Source organism: Grampus griseus (genome assembly GCF_964374135.1).
Source record: "Grampus griseus genome assembly, chromosome: 9".
In the NCBI taxonomy this organism is placed as follows: Eukaryota; Metazoa; Chordata; class Mammalia; order Artiodactyla; family Delphinidae; genus Grampus; species Grampus griseus.
This window is the reverse complement of record NC_139003.1, coordinates 6,508,356-6,528,129: the sequence shown is the minus strand read 5'-3', so window position 1 is coordinate 6,528,129 and position 19,774 is coordinate 6,508,356. Positions and strand designations below refer to the sequence as shown.

Below are 19,774 nucleotides of genomic sequence, written 5' to 3'. Positions count from 1 at the left end.
TTTCCATTTCTCATTTGAGCCTCATGAGATAACACAGTGCAAAAATGGGTAAATGTCACCAGAAGACCAGACAACAGAATCCTTCGTAGCCAGGTGGGGCTATGGGGTGCAATTTTCCCCATTCAGCACCTCACCGCTCACCCTTCAAGCCTGCACATCAAGCTTGACTGGAGGGGGCGATGTCTTCATAAGGTCTCCTGAGGGTCACGTGAGCGAGACGGCTCTCCTATCACTTGGAACAGAGATCCGAACCTGACCTTCTCGTGTGCACTCATTTCTCTCAGGCCCGTTCCTTTCTCCCCCTGACACCCGTGCTCCGTTCCCTACAACCATGTATCTTGTATTAGTAGATATTTCACATGTGCTAAACCAGGGGTTTGTGGAGTCATAATTAATGAAACCCTAAGCAAGGGATTCCTAAGAGTTAAAAATGTAAGCACTGGAGCATATTTGCAGAAGAGTTACTTTTGAGGGTGAAGGGGGCAGATCAAAGAGTTTGGCTCTCAAATCCTGCATATATTGTCTTAATGCTATAGATGACTTACTGCTAGACTGAAATCAGAATTATCAACTATAAAATGAGAAACATATTAGCATTCATTTACATTACTCTCTTACGCAAGACCTAACCTCGTTTTACACATGGTTAAAATCATCAAACTTTACAAGGTCTCCGTTCAACTGTAACCTTCTCTTGCTGATGGTACCCTCTTCCATTTTTGAACACCTTATTTAGATTCTCCTTTTGGTGGAGAAATCCTGAAATATGAGCCCTTTTGTCTGTTTTCTGCTTTACGCATCAACAGCCCGCAAATTTCTTCAGATCCGCCTCCTTGCCAAGTATCTTCTTCTGGAAACTCTTATTCAGTTCCTTCATTATTTTCTGTATAGTTATTTTATACACTTTAAAAATATTCTTTGCTACACTCCCCTGAATACTCCAAATTGTCAATACCATCCAAGACCTAGTCCCTGAATTGGCCACGTGTTTCTATGTGTTGGCAGCTCAAGTCAAACCGTTGGCAGTATTATTTCCTGTCGGATCTGGACTTCTGATAATAAAGTCTGGGTTAAAGGGGCTTATTTTTGATGAAAGCTTTTTAGCATCATTGGTTCGTCTTCCGTGTTAGCTCACAGAAAATGTCCAGGTTAATATACAGTGAAAATATCCTATTTTTAACACTCCAGTCTGTTCTTCTAAATTTATTTTTGGAAGAGTTATCATTTAAGAATTTTTAAAATAATTATTCAGCTGGTTTTAGTGCAGGATGCTAGCTTGTCAATATCACTTTGGTTCCTGGCTATAATGTCTTGTTGCAAATATTATTTAGAGTACTCGTTGTTTTCTGGAGAATGAAGGAGAACATATGTAAAAGAGAAGCCTGGACTAGACATCGACTCCATAACAAACTGTTGACCTTAATACATCATTCGAACCTCAGGTTCCTAATATATATATATATATTTTTGTGGTACGCGGGCCTCTCACTGCCGTGGCCTCTCCCGTTGCGGAGCAAGGCTCCGGACGCGCAGGCTCAGCGGCCATGGCTCACGGGCTCAGCCGCTCCGCGGCATGTGGGATCTTCCCGGACCGGGGCACGAACCTGTGTCCCCTGCATCGGCAGGCGGACTCTCAACCACTGCGCCACCAGGGAAGCCCCAGGTTCCTAATATTTTAACAGAAATTGTAAAATCTAATTGGACCGCATCACAGGGATCTTGGAAGAACGATTAAAACAGTGGAGATAAGAGAATTTTCAAAAATATAAATTGCTTCATGGAGAAGGATAACTAGAAAAGTGGTAAAGATGATGATGGTGACAGTTGATATTGATATAAAACTGTCGATATTCTTTGCCTTCATCACCATCTTCTCCAACATGGTAATCTGGGGATTCCAAAGCCTGGAGAAAGCAATCCAAATTAGAAGAAATTTTTAGGAAATAGATAGAATACTACTGATCATGGAATGGGACGTTGTAGAATGTGTTCCATGGCTTGTGATGAGAACTCCCATACCTTGGCTTGTGACCAGGAACAGCTGTGGGAGAACTCTCTAGAACATCTGGCTTATCTTTTCATCCTCCTTTCTGCACTTCTGTTCCTGATGCCAACACTTCATCTCCCAATCTTTACCCCTGAAAACCCAGAGCTCACAAGCTGTCTTTTGGTGTCCTGGTTCCCAAAGAGAGAGGGCGTGGAAACCATTGTTAGGGCACCTGAGGTAGCCTTTCTAGAACGAGATGGCTCTGGAAGAGAGAGGGAGCCTGGTCTGGAGGTCCTGAGGCTTTGATCAGAGCAACTTGGATGTTGAGGCCAAGAACGGACCTTAATACATTATTCGAACCTCAGTTCAGGAAGTCCTGGGGACCTGGCGCCGTCAGAGGGGAGGAGGCCCGGGGGACTGTGTGGCGGGCAAGGGGTCCTGGTTAGACTGTAAGGTGGGAGGGATGGGGCGTGGGTGCAGTGGGGCAGCCCAGAGAACAGGATCCACGCTCAAGACCAGCATTTCTCACCTTACAATATTTTGCCCGTGGCTACTCTTTGTGGGCAAGTTTATATCTCATAAGGGACACTGAGGCCATGGTGTCAGCACAAAACAGTCCTCATGAGCAAGGTGCTTCCTGCAGTAGTCAGTGTAAAGTCATGCCTCTGCTCAGAGACAGGACTGGCTCTGTCCATGCCACCCTATCCCTCCCGTTTCCATTTCATCCCATTTTATCGCATTCCTTCATACAGCTCTTCACCAGGCACCTTCTGTGTGTTCAGCTCTGTGCAGTGGTGTTTGTAAGAGAAGACCTCAGTCTAGGGAGGCGGATGAGTCTCACCCACAGGACATAAATACAGGATAAAATAAAGCGGCAATACATGTAAGGACCCAGGATGCATGGAACAGAGCTCAAGGGCTAGGGGAGGAGAACAGCAGGAAGCTGGCCTGTATTACATGGGACGGGCGGGTGAGGTGAAAAGGCAGCTGATAGCTCTTCAGGGAGCAGGGCCCTGCTGGCGGCTCTGAGAATCTCAGACTTGAATCCCCCTTCCCTTCCTTTCTGCACATCACCCTGCCCTGGCCCTGCAGGAGGGGCTGAAGGGAAAGCACCCCAGTTAGAACAGCTGTGAAGTTCAAGTCAGTGTTGTGTGAATAAACCAGGGCCTCCACCCCTTCCCACACTGTGTATATCCTTGAACTACATCTAGGTCTTCTCCTAATTTATAAACTTCTCACTGAAATTTTAAAGGTACATCTGAATTCAAGGAATTCATGTTTTATCAGAAATCAGAGCAGAGTAGTTTGTAATTCCCCTAATGAATGAAACTATTTTGAGAACTGAATAACAATGAAACAATCAAAACTTTTGGACTAAGCTACAGCAGTATTTAGAGGGAAATTCATAATCTTAAATATGTATACTTGAAAATAAAAAGCAAAATAATTAAAAAGGAGAGCAGAGTAAAACCAAAGAACACAGAAGAAAGGAGATAATAAAGAAAGGAACAGAAATTATTGAAATATAAATGAGCACAAATGAGCATATCAAAATTTAAAAACTAAAGCTGATTCTTTGAGTGACTAATAAAGTTCTGCTAATATGGATCAAAATCAAAAAAAGAGTGAACACAATAAAAATACTAAGCATTAAAAAAAAGATTGTAACTATATATTCAAAGGAGATTTTAAAAATTTTAAGAGAATTCCATGAATAAATTTATGCCAATAAATTTGAAAATATAGATGAAGGGATAATAAAAAAAGATAGATAAATAAACTATAGAATTTCAGGTAACAAAGAAAATAATGGTGGGCTTCCCTGGTGGTGCAGTGGTTGAGAATCTGCCTGCCAATGCAGGGGACACGGGTTCGAGCCCTGGTCTGGGAAGATCCCACATGCCACGGAGCAACTGGGCCCGTGAGCCACAATTACTGAGCCTTCGAGTCTGGAGCCTGTGCTCCACAGAGAACAAGAGAGGCAGTGATAGTGAGAGGCCTGTGCACGGCGATGAAGAGTGGACCCTGCTTGCCACAACTAGAGAAAGCCCCTGCACAGAAACGAAGACCCAACACAGCCATAAATAAATTAATTAATTAAATTAAAAAAAAGAAAGAAAATAATGACATTATTAATCCCATGGGAAGAAATACTTTCTTGCTATTTCCCAAACTGTATCCTTTAAATATTTGATTCCTTTAAAATGTTTTAGGAATATAGGCCACTGTAAACAAGACCAATGTGTTAGGAAACATACCAGAGACTATGCATCCATATTCAACAATTACTTTATTTTAACAAGGTTTTGTGTTGTTTTGTCAGATTATTACCAACACTCAAATCTGCCCCCTTTGAGCTAAGGCACGCGATCTAACCCTCTTTCCCCTTCTCACAATACATCTGGAACTCTTCTGGTAGCACGCACCTTAGAGTGAGGGGGGCCAAAAGAGAATTAGTCTGTTTATTTTATGGCTACCTCTTACAGCTTTACCATTGACCCTAATCACCAGACTGGGGCATTTTTGAAACCTAAAATTCATTCCCAGGTCAAGCTGTGACCCCAGAGAACAGTCAAAAGTTTTACTGCAGATACACCACAGGCTTGGCGTGACAACACTCCTACACGGGTATATTTTACTGGTCAGATCTGAGAGCCCCTGATGCCTGTGGCTGGACCTTGGGTTGGAGGTGGCATCTGCTCAGATTGGACCAGCTAGAGAGGGATCCAGGAGACAAATTCCCGCATCTAGTTCTCTAGCTCCCACAGATCCTCTGCTGGCCGCCCCACTGGTGGGGCCTGAGAGACAGACAGAGAACAATGGAGCCCAGTGAGGTGGTCCCCGGCCAAAGAAGGACCGAAAAGGGAAGAGAGTGGATCTGCAGGGGGAACTGGAACATTTCTGACACAGAGCTGTTTGAATTTATAGGCAGGAGAATTTTAAGTTGGCACCTAGAAAAGGAAAGCGGAGAAAAATAGGAGACTCGGGCAATTGTTTTTTGAAATGGGCCTTTGGAATTATTGTTTATTGGAGGATATTACAAATGTTATTATTTGTCTCTTTGTTCGTTTGTTGAATGAACAATATACTGAAATAGATCAAAGGATCTATAGTAAAAAGTAAGTCTCCTCCCACCCTGATCCCCAGAATCTGAAATTCTTTCCCCAGCGGCAAGTGCAGTGGCCAGTATGTAAAGACATATTTTCTATATATGCATAAACAAACATACATCTTGTACTAGTTATCCACTGCCGTGTAACCAATTACCCCAAAACTTAGTGGCTTGAAACAACGAACACTTATCAACTCGTCTCTCGGAAACCAGAGAACAATGCCACTGGGGTAACTGGATAATTTACTGACAGTTACGAAATGCTCACAAGGGGCCCGTGTAATGTGCTTCACAGGTAGTGTCAACACTCAGTACAGGATGCCTTTCGGCCTTCAAATTCCTTCCATTTGAGTCTTAAAACCATGCCCAGTGAACAAGGGCTCAAACTTAGCAATTTTGTAATTTCTTGAATTTCTTGGTGTTTGTGGGGAGGGGCAGGCATGGAGAGTGCTTGGGAGTGAGCTGGAGAGATGCTCCACTAACCATAGTAAATTGCGAAAAAATAGTTACTTCCTGAACAAATGAAATACCTTTAAAAGCAAATTCATATCTCCATCATGTTTATGGCTAAAAGTATTGTTTTGGGCCTCCTCCCTAATATTTCTTAGTTTTTCTTTGTATTCCATCTTTAGTAATTTAATTTTTCTCTCTTTTTCCTGCATGCCTGAGCACACTCCTCTTCCACTTTTGGATTTCTATTTCTGATCAGTGTAGATTTTCTTCAAGACTTCCTCCCACTTTCTCAGCTTTTCCTCTGTGTCCTTGTATATGGCGTCGGAAAAGTAAGCCCCCTGGTTGTTCTGCACCATCTTCTCTATCAGCTCCACCAGCTCCCGCACCTGAGCTTCCTTCTCAGCCCGGTCTGTACTCCTGTTACTGAAGGTACAGCAGCGGTCTCCACACTCCTAAATGATGCTTCGTAACTTTACGTCCGCACCCCGCACAAAGTCGCTTAGGCCGCGGTCCTCCAGTTCCTCTTTGCGAGTGAAAAAGATGATCATGTGCTTCATGGCTGGTTCCCCAAACAGAGCCTTGATCAACGCCACGGTTTTCTGCTCTTCCTCCGTGAAGCGGCCCAGCTGCACGACCAAGACGCTGGCGTGAGGCCCGGGGCGGGAGGCGAGGACACAGCGGCTGATTTCCATGCAGGTGGTGCTCAGGTTCTCCTTGGTGTCGAAGAGCCCTGGGGTGTCAACACCGAGAAGGTCTCTCCCTTTCCATTTCCCGGATGCTTCCTGACAAGTTTTGCTAACAGCTTTGGCAGAAATCCTAGAGTCGAACACTTTTTCCCCCGAAGATGGTGTTTGCCGTCACACTTCTCCCACTTCCCGTCTTCCCGACAAGCAGGATCCTCAGAGCATTGTCCTGGGCATCAGCCATGTCCACATCAGAGGCTGTGTCCGCATCAGAGGCTGTGTCCGCATCAGAGGCTGTGGATTGCAGGCAACTCAGCTACGGATCACAAAGGAACGAACAAATGCCCTTCCTTATTTCTTACTCTCCTGTATATATACATCATTCCAACTTTTCCAAGTCAGGTGAAGTTGTACTTTACGTAGGCTACTCTCCCTGATATCTTCTACTTACTATTCGAATTCCCATCGCATTGCCCTCTTGTGTTGCTGTGATGAAAGCAGCATTTGCCATGTTAAAATCTGGGTTGTTTTTAAACTGTTTTTTTCCATTTAACAAAATAATATACATTTTGTTGCAGAACAGGTCCAAGTTTGTTTAAGATACCGAATCTGTGGAATCCCAGTGGAAGCAGTTAGCACCCTATCCTATGCAAGAATGCTCATTAAAAAGCACTAACAGGGACTTCCCTGGTTGTCCAGTTGTTAAGAATCCGCCTTCCAATGCAGGGGACACAGGCTCGATCCCCGTCTGGGAACTAAGATCCCACATGCCGAGAGGCAACTAAGCCTGCGTGCCACAACTACTGATCCCATGTGCTCTCCACAACTAGAGAGAAGTCCGCATGCCGCAGCAAAGATCCCTTGTGCCACAATGAAGGCCCGATGCAGCCAAAAATAAAACAAACAAATAAATAAATATTTTTTTTAAAAAAAGCACTAACAATCTGGACACCAACAGAAAGAAAGTGTGGATGGAGGAGACAGCAAAACAGTCCCACTGCAGGGACTCTCGGCACGGAAGGAAAACAACACTTTGGTGAGACATGTGAAAACTGTCCTGAAATTTGTGTATGCCACACAGAGCTAAATTAATCTGATTTTCTTACACTGCACAGAGAATGGAAGATAAATTTGATGTTCTTCTTCTAAAAATACTCTACTATTTAGAAACAATAACGGGTCCCTTATGGCCCATAGTAACATAAAGTGTTTCAAGTGGGTTGATGGTTATCTGGCTTGATATTTTAGACGACAATCCTGCATCGGCTGAGAAAATAGATTGGCTAATGTCTTAAATTTTAAATTACGTACATCTATTGTAGGTAAATAGAGCTTATAAATATTGACTCCGTTAGAGACATAAAGTTGAAGTAGACCAGTGATCATGGAAGAATGGACAGAGAAAGCAGTCGAGGTGCTCCCCGCAAAACATTATCAAGTCCCAGGTGGCTTCACAGCAGAATTCTATTAAGCCTGCAGCGATCAGAGAATCCCAATTTTACTTAAATTATCCCAGAATATAGGGAAATAAGGTAAACCTTCAAATTCTTTCTAAGTGAATGTAACTTTGAGCTGCAAATCTCACAAAGATTCTACCAGAAACTACAGATGAATCACATTTATGAATATCAATACAAAATCCTAAAAAAATATTAGCAAAAGCAGAATCTGAAACATTCTTAAAAGGGTTACAGTATAACCAAGTGGGATTTACTCTAGAAAACTAGAGAGCGGGGGGATGTTCATTAAGAGGAAAATTATTAACATAACTCACCAATAGCCATTCTCAGTAAAAACATTCTGTGAAATATGAATTGACACATACTTTCTTGTCTATTTCTCTTCTCATCCTGAAAGCCAGCAACTTACAGTGGGGAAATACTTTCTCACTAAAACTAAAACCATCTTCAACTCACTTTCTCATGGTATTTGAGAAATCAGTCCATGCAAAGAGAAGAAGTAATTATAGGAATGAGAATTAGAAAAAGAACAACAGGGAAGGCCAGATAGTACACAATATTGTAAAGCCCCTTAGAGTATTGGTGCATGAATAGAAAGACCAGTGGGAAAATCAGAAAATCTAGAGAAACACTCATTGGCATAGGGAAATTTAGTGTATAACAAAGGCAACGTCCCATATCAGGGGAGAGCAGATGGACTTTATAATGAGAAGTATTGAAATAACTGAATAATCTATTGAAAAAGTGTTAAAATTGGATTCATTCCTCATACCAACCCAAGAAGTATTCCAAATGCATCAGATAGTTGTTAAAATAGTAAACTATGAACTATTAGAAGAAAACAGAAAAATTCTTTCAAAACCCGAGAGTGAGGAAAACTTTTCTAAATTGAACTCAAAGTCCAGATGCATATCTGCTCTGTAAACACGTTCATAGCAATCAGGTTTTTCAATGATCATATTTATCAGCTAGAAATAGTTAACTAAGGCAAATTAAATCATTATCAAAAATGATAAGAGTTGTACCTACGTATCCAATATATTGAGTGCAACTTAGAATTATTTTTAACGTATTGCATTAGAAGGGAGTAATAAGGCCTTAGGACTCCAAGTACAGGTTAATTTGTAACCATTTTCTCTTTTCACTTCAAGCTTTGTCACTGGACTTATATATTTGGTTCCTTATTATGTTTTCATTACTCAGCGATTTCACAATTACCAGGAAAATAAGTTAATTCTTTGTAGGTTTTTTTTTTTAATTTATTTTATTTTGTTTATTTACTTTTGGTTGCGTTGGGTCTTCGTTGCTGCGTGTGGGCTCTCTCTAGTTGCGGCGAGCGGGGGCTACTCTTCGCTGTGGTGCGCAGGCCTCTCATCGTGGCGGCCTCTCCTGTTGTGGAGCACGGGCTCTAGGGTGGACGGGCTTCAGTAATTGTGGCTCATGGGCTTAGCTGCTCCACGGCATGTGGGATCTTCCCAGACCAGGGCTCGAACCTGTGTCTCCTGCATTGGCAGGCGGATTCTTAACCACTGCGCCACCAGGGAAGCCCCAATTCTTTGTAGTTTTAGACAACAACAAAATACAGATGCAATATGGAATCCAATTGATAAATTTGACTTCCAGATTCCAGTTACATGTCAGGAGCTTGGAAGTCACTACTCCATCCTAAGAATAAGTGAAAAGTTGAACAGACTGAAAAAGCAACTCTTCTTAAATCCTTAAGAGATCCTTTGAGGACACAGGGCAAACTGCTGCCCCCAAGACTGGAGAACAGACAGGCAAATGCAGGGAGTCCTGCCTTTGCAGAGCCCAGACTCACCATGGGCAGCAGTGCTGGGCAGGAAGCCCCGAACTGTGATTGACGAATTACTCGATGGTCAGCCTGGAGTTAAAACTCCAGGGGGACCCAGTCATGGGGGGCGTCACCACACTTCTGTGAGTTTCACTTCTAAGAGCTCCACCAGGTTCTCACAGTAAATATCGGGGGGAAAAATCCCCTGTGGCTTCCTGCAGGGGGAGGGGCAAAGGAACCATTTTGAAATAGAGCAGAGCATCTTGTTCTTCTCAAGAAGGCCTGCCCTCAGGGGAAACCAGTTAACCAGAGCCTAACCTGCAGGGGTTTTATCAGAGCCTCACTAACCTGGAGGAAGAAAACTCTACAACTACAGTCAGCGCTAAGCCTTTCATGTCAGAAAAGGGAAATACCCACCTCCAGACCACTGGAACCCTACTGTCCCACCTAAGTCGGGAGAAAAAAACTGAAAAACACTTGTGAGGTCCACAGTCCAGAGGCAAAGTCTCACTAGAACTGAGATATAATCATAGGACTATAGAATACTTCTCCTCCCCCACCCCGTCACCCCATTACTAAAGGCTTCTTTACAGCAGTTCTTTTTCATGTCCAGCTAACAAGAAAAGTTACAAGGTGTACTAAAGAGCAAAAAACATAATTTGAAGAGACAGAGCAAGCATCAGAACCAGACATGGTAGGTGTCGACTGAACAAAGGTGCACAGCCTAAAAGTTGAGAATTCTGTTTCGTTTGAGGAATTACTGAGGACTATAGCCGGGGAGACAGCCTCTCAGATAGTTCTGAGGGACTGTTCCAAAGAGGTAGTGGAGGAGCCTGGAGATATAGGAGTTTTTGTTGAAAACAAAACAAAACAAATATGTAGTCAAACGTCAAAAGGTTATTGCTAGTCACACAAAAACCAGACATCTCAAGTTAGTGATGTAGCTATTCTATGTCCGGGAAGATGCAAGAGTCTGGGCTCACTGAAACCATTCCTTTGATATTCATCTTAGCTATCTAAGGGCAAGTATCCTGCTTTCCTCTGTTCTGAATTCCCCTCAGGGCCCACTGTCCAGGGGCTGCAATGCTGATGGCTTGATGGGCAACATTCATGTTTATAGAAATGGCAGGCAAGATTGTTTTGTCCACGCAGAAATCTTGGTATTATTAAACCAGGAATTTAAAACAACTAAGATGAATATGCACGGACTATAATGTAAGAACAGATGAGCCATGTAAGCAGAGACATGGAAATCCTAAGAAAGAACCAAAAGTAAATGCTTGAGATCAAAAGCGATGTAACAGGGCTTCCCTGGTGGCGCAGTGGTTGAGGGTCTACCTGCCGATGCAGGGGACACGGGTTTGTGCCCTGGTCCGGGAAGATCCCACATGCTGCGGAGCGGCTGGGCCCGTGAGCAAAACAAAACAAAACAAAACAAAACAAACAAAAAGCGATGTAACAGAAATGAAGAATGTCTGTAATGGGCTAATTAGACCAACCAGATTATAGTCTTCAGGACCAGTTTCTACTCAAAGAAACCAGGGATTCTTGGAGAAATGACTGATTCAAAGTCTGAGGCAGGAAAGGCATGAAATGACCTGGGATCATCTTATAGGACCTTTTTTTTTCTTTTTCCATCCTGATTCAAGCAAACTAAACTGTAAATAAATTATGAGATAATCCTTGAAATCTAAACTTTAATGAGAGGATATTTGATAAAATTCAAGATTTATAGTATCTTTGATACTGTGGTTATGTTTTTTTGTTTTTTTTTGTTTTTGTTTTTTTTTTGTGGTACGTGGGCCTCTCACTGTTGTGGCCTCTCCCGTTGCGGAGCACAGGCTCCGGACGCGCCGGCTCAGTGGTCATGGCTCACGGGCCTAGCCGCTCCGCGGCATGTGGGATCTTCCCGGACCGGGGCGCGAACCCATGTCCCCTGCATCGGCAGGCGGACTCTCAACCACTGCGCCACCAGGGAAGCCCTGTGGTTATATTTTTAAAAAATCATCTTTCTGTTTTAGATATGCATACTAAAATATTTACAGGTAAAATGATACAATGTCTAGTATTTGCTTCAAAATAATCCAGGGTTGGGATGGGAAGTAGGTTGGGATATACGGGAAACATGAATGGTCAGGAGTTGATATTTGTCAAAACTTGGTGATAGATATATGGGTGTTTATTATACTATTCTTCTGTAAATGTCTGAAATGTTCTATAGCAAAAGGTTTAAGATGTATGTATGCCTTTGCAACCACTACTGAGTATATACTATATTCCAGACACTCTGATATGCATGTTTCATAGGAATATTTACTACTTATAAATATTCTAGGGTGAAGGTAGTATTATTTTTCTAATGTTGTAGGTAAGGAAACTGTGGTTCAAAAGTACTGAGAAACTTGCCCAAGGTCATGGTGCTAAAAAGTACTGGGCTGAACAGGAATTTGAGTCAAAGGCTGTCTGACTACCATGCTCACTCTTAACCGCTGCACACTACGGCCTCTTCTTGTTCCTTCTCGGACCCATCATTCTACACTTTACATCAGGTCAGAGGCGGATCAGGGGAAAATAGTCCACACTCTTTCCCAAATGGTAAACTGTTAGCAAGCCTGTCATTAGGGAAGGCAAGGAGGAGGGTTCACATTTCACAGATCGTTTTTCTCTCTCTTCCACCTTGGGAAGCCAAAGGTGGGAGTCATAGTCAGGGGAAAAAAAAAACATTTAAAAATGTTTCTCCAGTGGTTCTTGGAAGATCTAGAGGACCTCCAGGTGAAAGAAAGGCTGCAAAGTGAAAAAGGCATGTGCTTCAGAAAAGAACCAACTTACACTGTGAGTCCAGATCCACCACTTCTAGAAAATTCCTTCAGCTCCCTGAGGTTCAGTTCTTTCTGCTATGAAAAGGGACAATAAAGCCAATCTTGCAGGGTTGCCATGAGGCTTTCGTAGGATAGAAATCTCTATAAAGATCTCTTACGTTGCCTAGAGCATGGCAGCCACTCAATAAAAAGGTAGTGCTACAAAGTGCATTGAAATATAGGAAAACCCGGGAAAGAAACTTAACTGAGTGACTGAGAGACACGTTGCAACTTAGAGATTCAGCTGGATTTACAGGTTATATTCTTTCTTCAGAGTAGCTAATCGTCTCCCTATAGCACCCCTCCTGCACCCCACACCTTGCACCTGGAGGGACACAGCCTCCTTCTTGTGAAGTGTTGGATGAATCCAGATGAGAGTTCAGTGGGCAAGGTTCTAATCTTTCCTTGTCCACCTCCACGAGCCTTGGAGAGCCACCAGTTCTCTGGAATTTGAATCTTTTGGAGAGTCACCAGTACTCCGGAATTTGATTCTTTTTCAGTGAGTAAAGGGAGTTAGAGTAGATTTAATGGAATACTCTCTAAATTGCCTTCCAGGTCTGAAGGTCTGCCTTGGGAACACTAACTACCTAGTAAAGGAAAATGACAGGTTTCCAGGTAAAACTATCACAACAGCCACCGACTAAAAAGTGCACTATTTTTTTTAACTTTTTATTTTATATTGGAGTATAGCCGATTAACAGTGTTGTGATAGTTTCAGGTGCACAGTAAAGGACTCAGCCATACATATACACGTATCCACTCTCCTCCAAACTTCCCTCCCATCCAGGCTGCCACAGAACATTGACCAGAGTTCCCTGTGGTATACGGTAGGTCCTTGTCGGTTATCCATTTTAAATATAGCAGTGTGGACATGTTGATCCCCAACTCCCTGAATATCCCTTTCCCCCACCCTTCCCTGCAGTAACCATAAGTTTGTTCTCAAAGTCTGCGAGCCTGAAAAAGTGCACTATTAAGACAAGGTCAGCCCCTCCTAACAAAATTGTAAGTGTACAATACATTACGCATCCCCCAGCCTCTGGCAACCACCATTCCACTCACTGAGTCTATGACTTTGACTATTTTGCATATACACGGAATTATACAGTATTTGTCTTTCTGTGACTGGCTCACTCCACTTAGCATAATGTCCTCACATTTCATCCATATTGTCTCATATGGCATATGACTTTCCTCTTTTCTAAGGCTGAATAATATTCCACTGTATATAGATACCACAATTTTTTAGGCACTCATCTGTTGATGGACATTCAGGTTGTTTCCACATCTTGGCTATTGGGAAGAGTGCTGCAATAAACATGCAAGTGCTAATATTGCTTCAAGATCCTGATTTCAACTTTTTGGATCAATGCCCAGAAGTAGAATTGCTGGATCATATAGTATGTTTATGTTTAACCTTTTGAGACACCTCTAGACCTTTTTATGGTTAGATTTCACCTTAAATGTTCTTATCATAAAAAAATAAAATTAAAAAAATCTAAAACCATGATGTAGTAGTTATAGCAATGGCTATAGAACCATAGGGCCAAGAGGCCAACAGATCACAATACTATATAATAGAAAAGAGAAAGTTATCAAGATGAAAAAAAAACCCCAAAAAACCCAATGCATCAACTGGGCAAATGCCACTGAAAAAATGAAAAAGGAAGAAGTTAGTCAAAATGTGTGTGTGCATCTATACACACGTACACATGCACACATGTATATGACACATAAAATGGAATCCAATCACAGTAGAATGTAACCCAAAGTAGAGAACATTCCCACAAGTGCTTTACACTATGAAACACTATCATAAGAACACAAACTCAAAAATGAAAACAAACTACCAAGAGGAGATGGTAGAACAAAGATTCCTATACGCTAACAATGAAAGAACAGAAAGAGAAATCAAGGAAATAATCCCATTGACCATTGCAACAAAAAGAATAAAATACCTAAGAGAATAAACCTACCTAAGGAGGCAAAAGACACATGTGCAGAAAACTATAAGACACTGATGAAAGAAATCAAAGATGACACAAACAGATGGAGAGATATCCCATGTTCTTGGATTGGAAGAATCAACATTCTGAAAACAACTATACTACGCAACACAATCTACAGATTCAATGAAGTCCCTATCAAACTACCAATGGCATTTTTCACAGAACTAGAACGAAAAATTTCATAATTTGTATGGAAACACAAAAGACCCCGAATAGCCAAAGCAATCTTGAGAAAGAAAAACGGAGCTGGAGGAATCAGGCTCCCTGACTTCAGACAATACTACAAAGCTACAGTAATCAAGACAGTATGGTACTGGCACAGAAACAGAAATATAGGTCAATGAAACAGGATAGAAAGCCCAGAGATATACCCATGCACCTATGGTCACCTTATCTTTGACAAAGGAGGCAAGAATATATGCTGGAGAAAAGACACCCTCTTCAATAAGTGGTGCTGGGAAAACTGGACAGCTACATGTAAAAAAATGAAATTAGAACACTTCTTAACACCATACACAAAAATCAACTCAAAATGGATTAAAGACCTAAATGTAAGGCCAGACACTATAAAACTCTTAGAAGAAAACGTATGCAGAGCACTCTTTGACATAAGTCGCAGTAAGATCCTTTTTGACCCAGCTCCTAGAGTAAAGAAAATAAAAACAAAAATAAATAAATGGGCCCTAATTAAAAGCTTTTGCCCAGCAAAGTAAACCATAAATAAGATGAAAAGACAACCCTAAGAATGGGAGAAAATATTTGCAAACAAAGAAACTGACAAAGGATTAATCTCCAAAATATACAAGCAGCTCATGCACCTCAATATACATATATATATTACCATGTGAAGTGGGAATATGTAAACATTTTTACCAGCAGTAAATATTTTAGACTTTGCAGTCACAATCACTCAGCTCTCGTGTTGGAACACAAAAGCAGCCCCAGATCATAGTAAACTAGTAGATGGGTGAGGTAGCAATGTTACACTGAATCTTTATTTACAAACAGGCAGCAGGCTCTATATAGCCCTTGGAGGGTAGTTTGGGCACCTTTGCTTCAGAGTCAGAATTTTCCATATATCATGCCAGAAAAAAACTTTTAAGTGTTAAATTTTATAAAAACACTAACCTTTTGTCTACATTTTGCAATAAATGTTTGTCATTAAAATCGGGGCACATTGTTGAAAACTCAGTAAAATAGAGAGCAGTTTGAGAAGAGAATAAAAATTATATATAGTTCTACTCCCAAATTAGAGGCTATTTAATATGAACATCTTTCCTTTTTTCGTGTGCCTTGTTTTTTCAATGGTAATATATTAATGATTTTATATCCTGATTTTTATACCTAACATTATATCATAAAGAATTCTTATAACAACTAAAACTTTTGTAAGCATAGAAAAAAAAAGGTCTGTCCTATTAAATATGATATGTATGGACATCACACAAATAAATCTCTGAGCTTCTCCTCCTACAACCCTTCCACTCTCACTCAGGCCCCCTATCTATTGCTCTTTCCTCTCGCCCCTCTCTCTCCCCAGCCCACTCACAAGCTCCATTGGCCCTCTTCTTGGCCAGTCACATTCTCTTGCAAAATTGATGAGATCTCAAGTTCTCTCCAAGAAAACTATCTGAACTGGTATTTGCTTTCAGTTAAAGAAAAGTGTGTTTGCTCCTTCTGAAATCTCTGACCACAGAAGCTTGGATCGGGTGCAGCCGATGAAGACAATATTTTGTATTGAAACAGAAAAAGAAAGTGTTGCCTGGTAATTTGATTGGTGCTTCAGGGTTGCCTAGCTGAAACCTTTACCTCCATGCACCTGCTGTACTACTGAGATTCCCAAAATCTTAGTCATTGCTTTGGATTTTAGTGTTGGCTCCAGAAAACCCTGTGAAATGGCCCCAATTTTTAAAAACACAACTACAGCTGATTTACAATGTTGTGTTAGTTTCAGGTGTATACCAAATTGATGTATATATCAGATTTTCAGATTCTCTTCCATTATAGGTTGTTATAAGATACTGAATAGAGTTCCCTGTGCTATACAGTAGGTCCTTGTTGTTTATCTATTTTTTATGTAGTAGTTGGCACCTGCTAATCCCAAACTCCTAATTTATGCCTCCCCTCATCCCCTCTGGTAACCCTGTTTTCTTTGCCTGTGAGTCTATATCCATTTTGTAAATAAGTTCAATTGTATTTTAGATTCCACATGTAATTGGTATCACATAATATTCATCTTTCTGTGACTTACTTCACTTAATATGATAATCTCTAGGTCCATCCACGCTGCTGCAAATGGCATTATTTCATTCTTTTTTATGGTTGAGTAATATTCCACTGTGTATATCTATCTATCTATCTATCTATCTATCTATCTATCTATCTATCTATCTATCTATACACCACATCGTCTTTATCATTCATCTGTTGGTGAACATTTAGGTTGCTTCCATGTCTTGGTTATTGTAAATCGTGCTGTTATAAACATTGGGGTGCATGAATCTTTTCAAATTAGAGTTTTCATCTTTTCCAGATATATGCCCAGGAGTGGGATTGCAGAATCATATGGTAACCCCATTTTTAGTTTTTTATGGAAACTCCATATTGTTTTCCATAGTGGCTGCACCAATTTAGATTACCATGAACAAGGTAGGAGGGTTCCCTTTTCTCCACACCCTCTCTCTAGTTGTGGCGTGCGGGTTTTCTCCCTCTAGTTGTAGCACGCGGGCTCCAGGGCACATGGGCCCTGTAGTTTGCGGCATGCAGGCTCTCTCGTGTGGTGCACGAGCTCAGTAGTTGTGGTGCACCGGCTTAGTTGTCCCGCGGCATGTGGGATCTTAGTTCCCCGACCAGAGATGGAATCCGCGTCCCCTGCATTGGAAAGTGGATTCTTTACCACTGGACCACCAGGAAAGTCCCCGTAGTGTAGTATTAATAGAGGAAAGAGCTCATATATGTTTACAGCAGTGGACATTTTGGTGAGGAGCCCAAATACTGAGGAGCCCAAATTTTGCTCCTCAGTATTAGTATATGCTCTGGTCTGCTACTGAGATCCACCCCCACCGCCATTTCAGGACTGGAGCCCCCAGCCTCCCAGCTGATAGGAGTGTTGATGGAGGGTAACTCACCGCTGACCCACTCCCCATAACCTTGAGGCATTCCCTCAGGATTACTGTCCGCTGAAGAGATTCAGCTCCTGCAAGATCGTCCCGCCATCCCAGGGCAGTCACATCTCCTGACTGGTCGATGTAGAGGTATAAAGGCCCCAGTTTGGGACAGCTCTGTGCCGCCATCGTAGCTCCAGCTCCTGGTAAGGTTGACCGAGGCCTCTGCTGTGACTCATCGCAGCCCAGTGTCTCCTTCTGCCCAGTCCTTCTTCCTTCACTCCCCCACAGGTTTTGATCCCAAGAGCGCTCCTGAATGAATTTCACGCCTGCACATTTTCATCTCAGAATCCGCTCCTGGTGAACTCAGCCAGTGATTCCCATCGAAGCACACAGTGTAATCTTCCTCTCTGAGTTGGGAGGGAAGCGGGGAAGAATTGGGGAGAAGGGGTCCTGGCTTAGCATCGGGGGCACCCAGGTTGTGGAACGTAGGGCTCGGGGCATTTCCCGGTGACTCCATCGTATGAGATTGTTTTAGTCCTTCTGGAAGCTGGCTTTACTTACAGGTGTATTTTCATCTGTACTTTAGAACCAACTTCCCTAACCAGTATAAAAAAAGAAAATTACAAGGACCTTTAAAAAAATCGGCATTGAATTAGATGCATCAGTAAACCTAGGAAGGATGTACTGACATTTTCACGATAGCGTTCCTTCCAGGCGTGTTGCATACACTTGCATTTTCTGATCTATGATCTTGTGTGTGTTCATTAGTCACTTTCTCCTTTTTGTTTTCAATTTTAAGTTTTTGTGCAGTATAGTATATTTTTAAAATATTTATTTATTTATTTTCCTTATTTTTTGGGGGGGGTGCTGCTGCATCAGGTCTTAGTTGCGGCACTCAGGATCTTTGTTGTGGCATGCGGGATCTTTTCATTACAGTGCGCAATCTGCTTGGACTTCTCTCTAGTTGCAGTGCGGGCTTCTCTCTAGTTGTGGCGTGCGGGTTTTCTCCCTCTAGTTGTAGCGCGCGGGCTCCAGGGCACATGGGCCCTGTAGTTTGCGGCATGCAGGCTCTCTCGTGTGGTGCGCGAGCTCAGTAGTTGTGGTGCACCGGCTTAGTTGTCCTGCAGCATGTGGGATCTTAGTTCCCCGACCAGAGATGGAACCCGCGTCCCCCGCATTGGAAAGTGGATTCTTTACCACTGGACCACCAGGAAAGTCCCCGTAGTGTAGTATTAATAGAGGAAAGAGCTCATATATGTTTACAGCTCACTAAATTGTCAGTTGTCACAAACTGAACACATCCAAGTAACAAGCACTCAGCTAAAGACACAGAATGTTGTTGGCACCCCAAAGCAGGGGTTCTCAACCCCCGGGTGATGGACCGGTCCTGGTCCACAGCCTGTTAGGAACCGGGTGGCACAGCAGGAGGTGAGCAGTGGGCGAGCGAGCGAAGCTTCACCTGCTGCTCCCCATGGCTCCCCATCGCTTGCATTACCGCCGGAACCATCCCCCCATCCAATGGCATTACCGCCTGAACCATCCCCCCATCCAATGGCATTACCGCCTGAACCATCCCCCCATCCAATGGCATTACCGCCTGAACCATCCCCCCATCCAATGGCATTACCGCCTGAACCATCCCCCCCATCCAATGGCATTACCGCCTGAACCATCCCCCCATCCAATGGCATTACCGCCTGAACCATCCCCCCATCCAATGGCATTACCGCCTGAACCATCCCCCCCATCCAATGGCATTACCGCCTGAACCATCCCCCCATCCAATGGCATTACCGCCTGAACCATCCCCCATCCAATGGCATTACCGCCGGAACCATCCCCCCATCCAATGGCATTACCGCCTGAACCATCCCCCCATCCAATGGCATTACCGCCTGAACCATCCCCCCATCCAATGGCATTACCGCCTGAACCATCCCCCCATCCAATGGCATTACCACCTGAACCATTCCCCCATCCAATGGCATTACTGCATGAACCATCACCCCATCCCTCCCTGTCCGTGCAAAAATTGGCTTCCATGACACCGGTTCCTGTTGCCAAAAGGTTGGGGACCGCTGTCAAAAAACACAGACCCACTTTAAGAGTGAGATTCAATCCCAACGTGATGCTTCCTCTCCTTCACTCCCTACCCCACATTAGCAGGAGTCCAGTATGAAAACGGTGAATTAAAGCTGAGAGAACAGCAAGGCACAAGCTCTAAGAAGGGGTTTCAGGGAAAGCCACAGACAATGGGGGAGACAACACAAGGGCACTAGAGGAAACTGAAGCCTCTAGCAGCTACAACAAACATTA

At 42.8% G+C, this 19,774-nt stretch overlaps 1 protein-coding gene across 1 annotated transcript; it reads right to left on the bottom strand.

Annotated features, from left to right (window-relative positions):
• Positions 1–5,794: 5,794 nt before the first annotated feature.
• On the bottom strand, positions 5,795–6,479 carry LOC309827765 (GTPase IMAP family member 7-like; the record flags this gene model as incomplete). Its single annotated transcript, XM_082662573.1, is given in 3 exon segments — positions 5,795–6,004; positions 6,008–6,391; positions 6,393–6,479. Coding segments are annotated over 3 exon segments (681 nt in total).
• Positions 6,480–19,774: the final 13,295 nt, after the last annotated feature.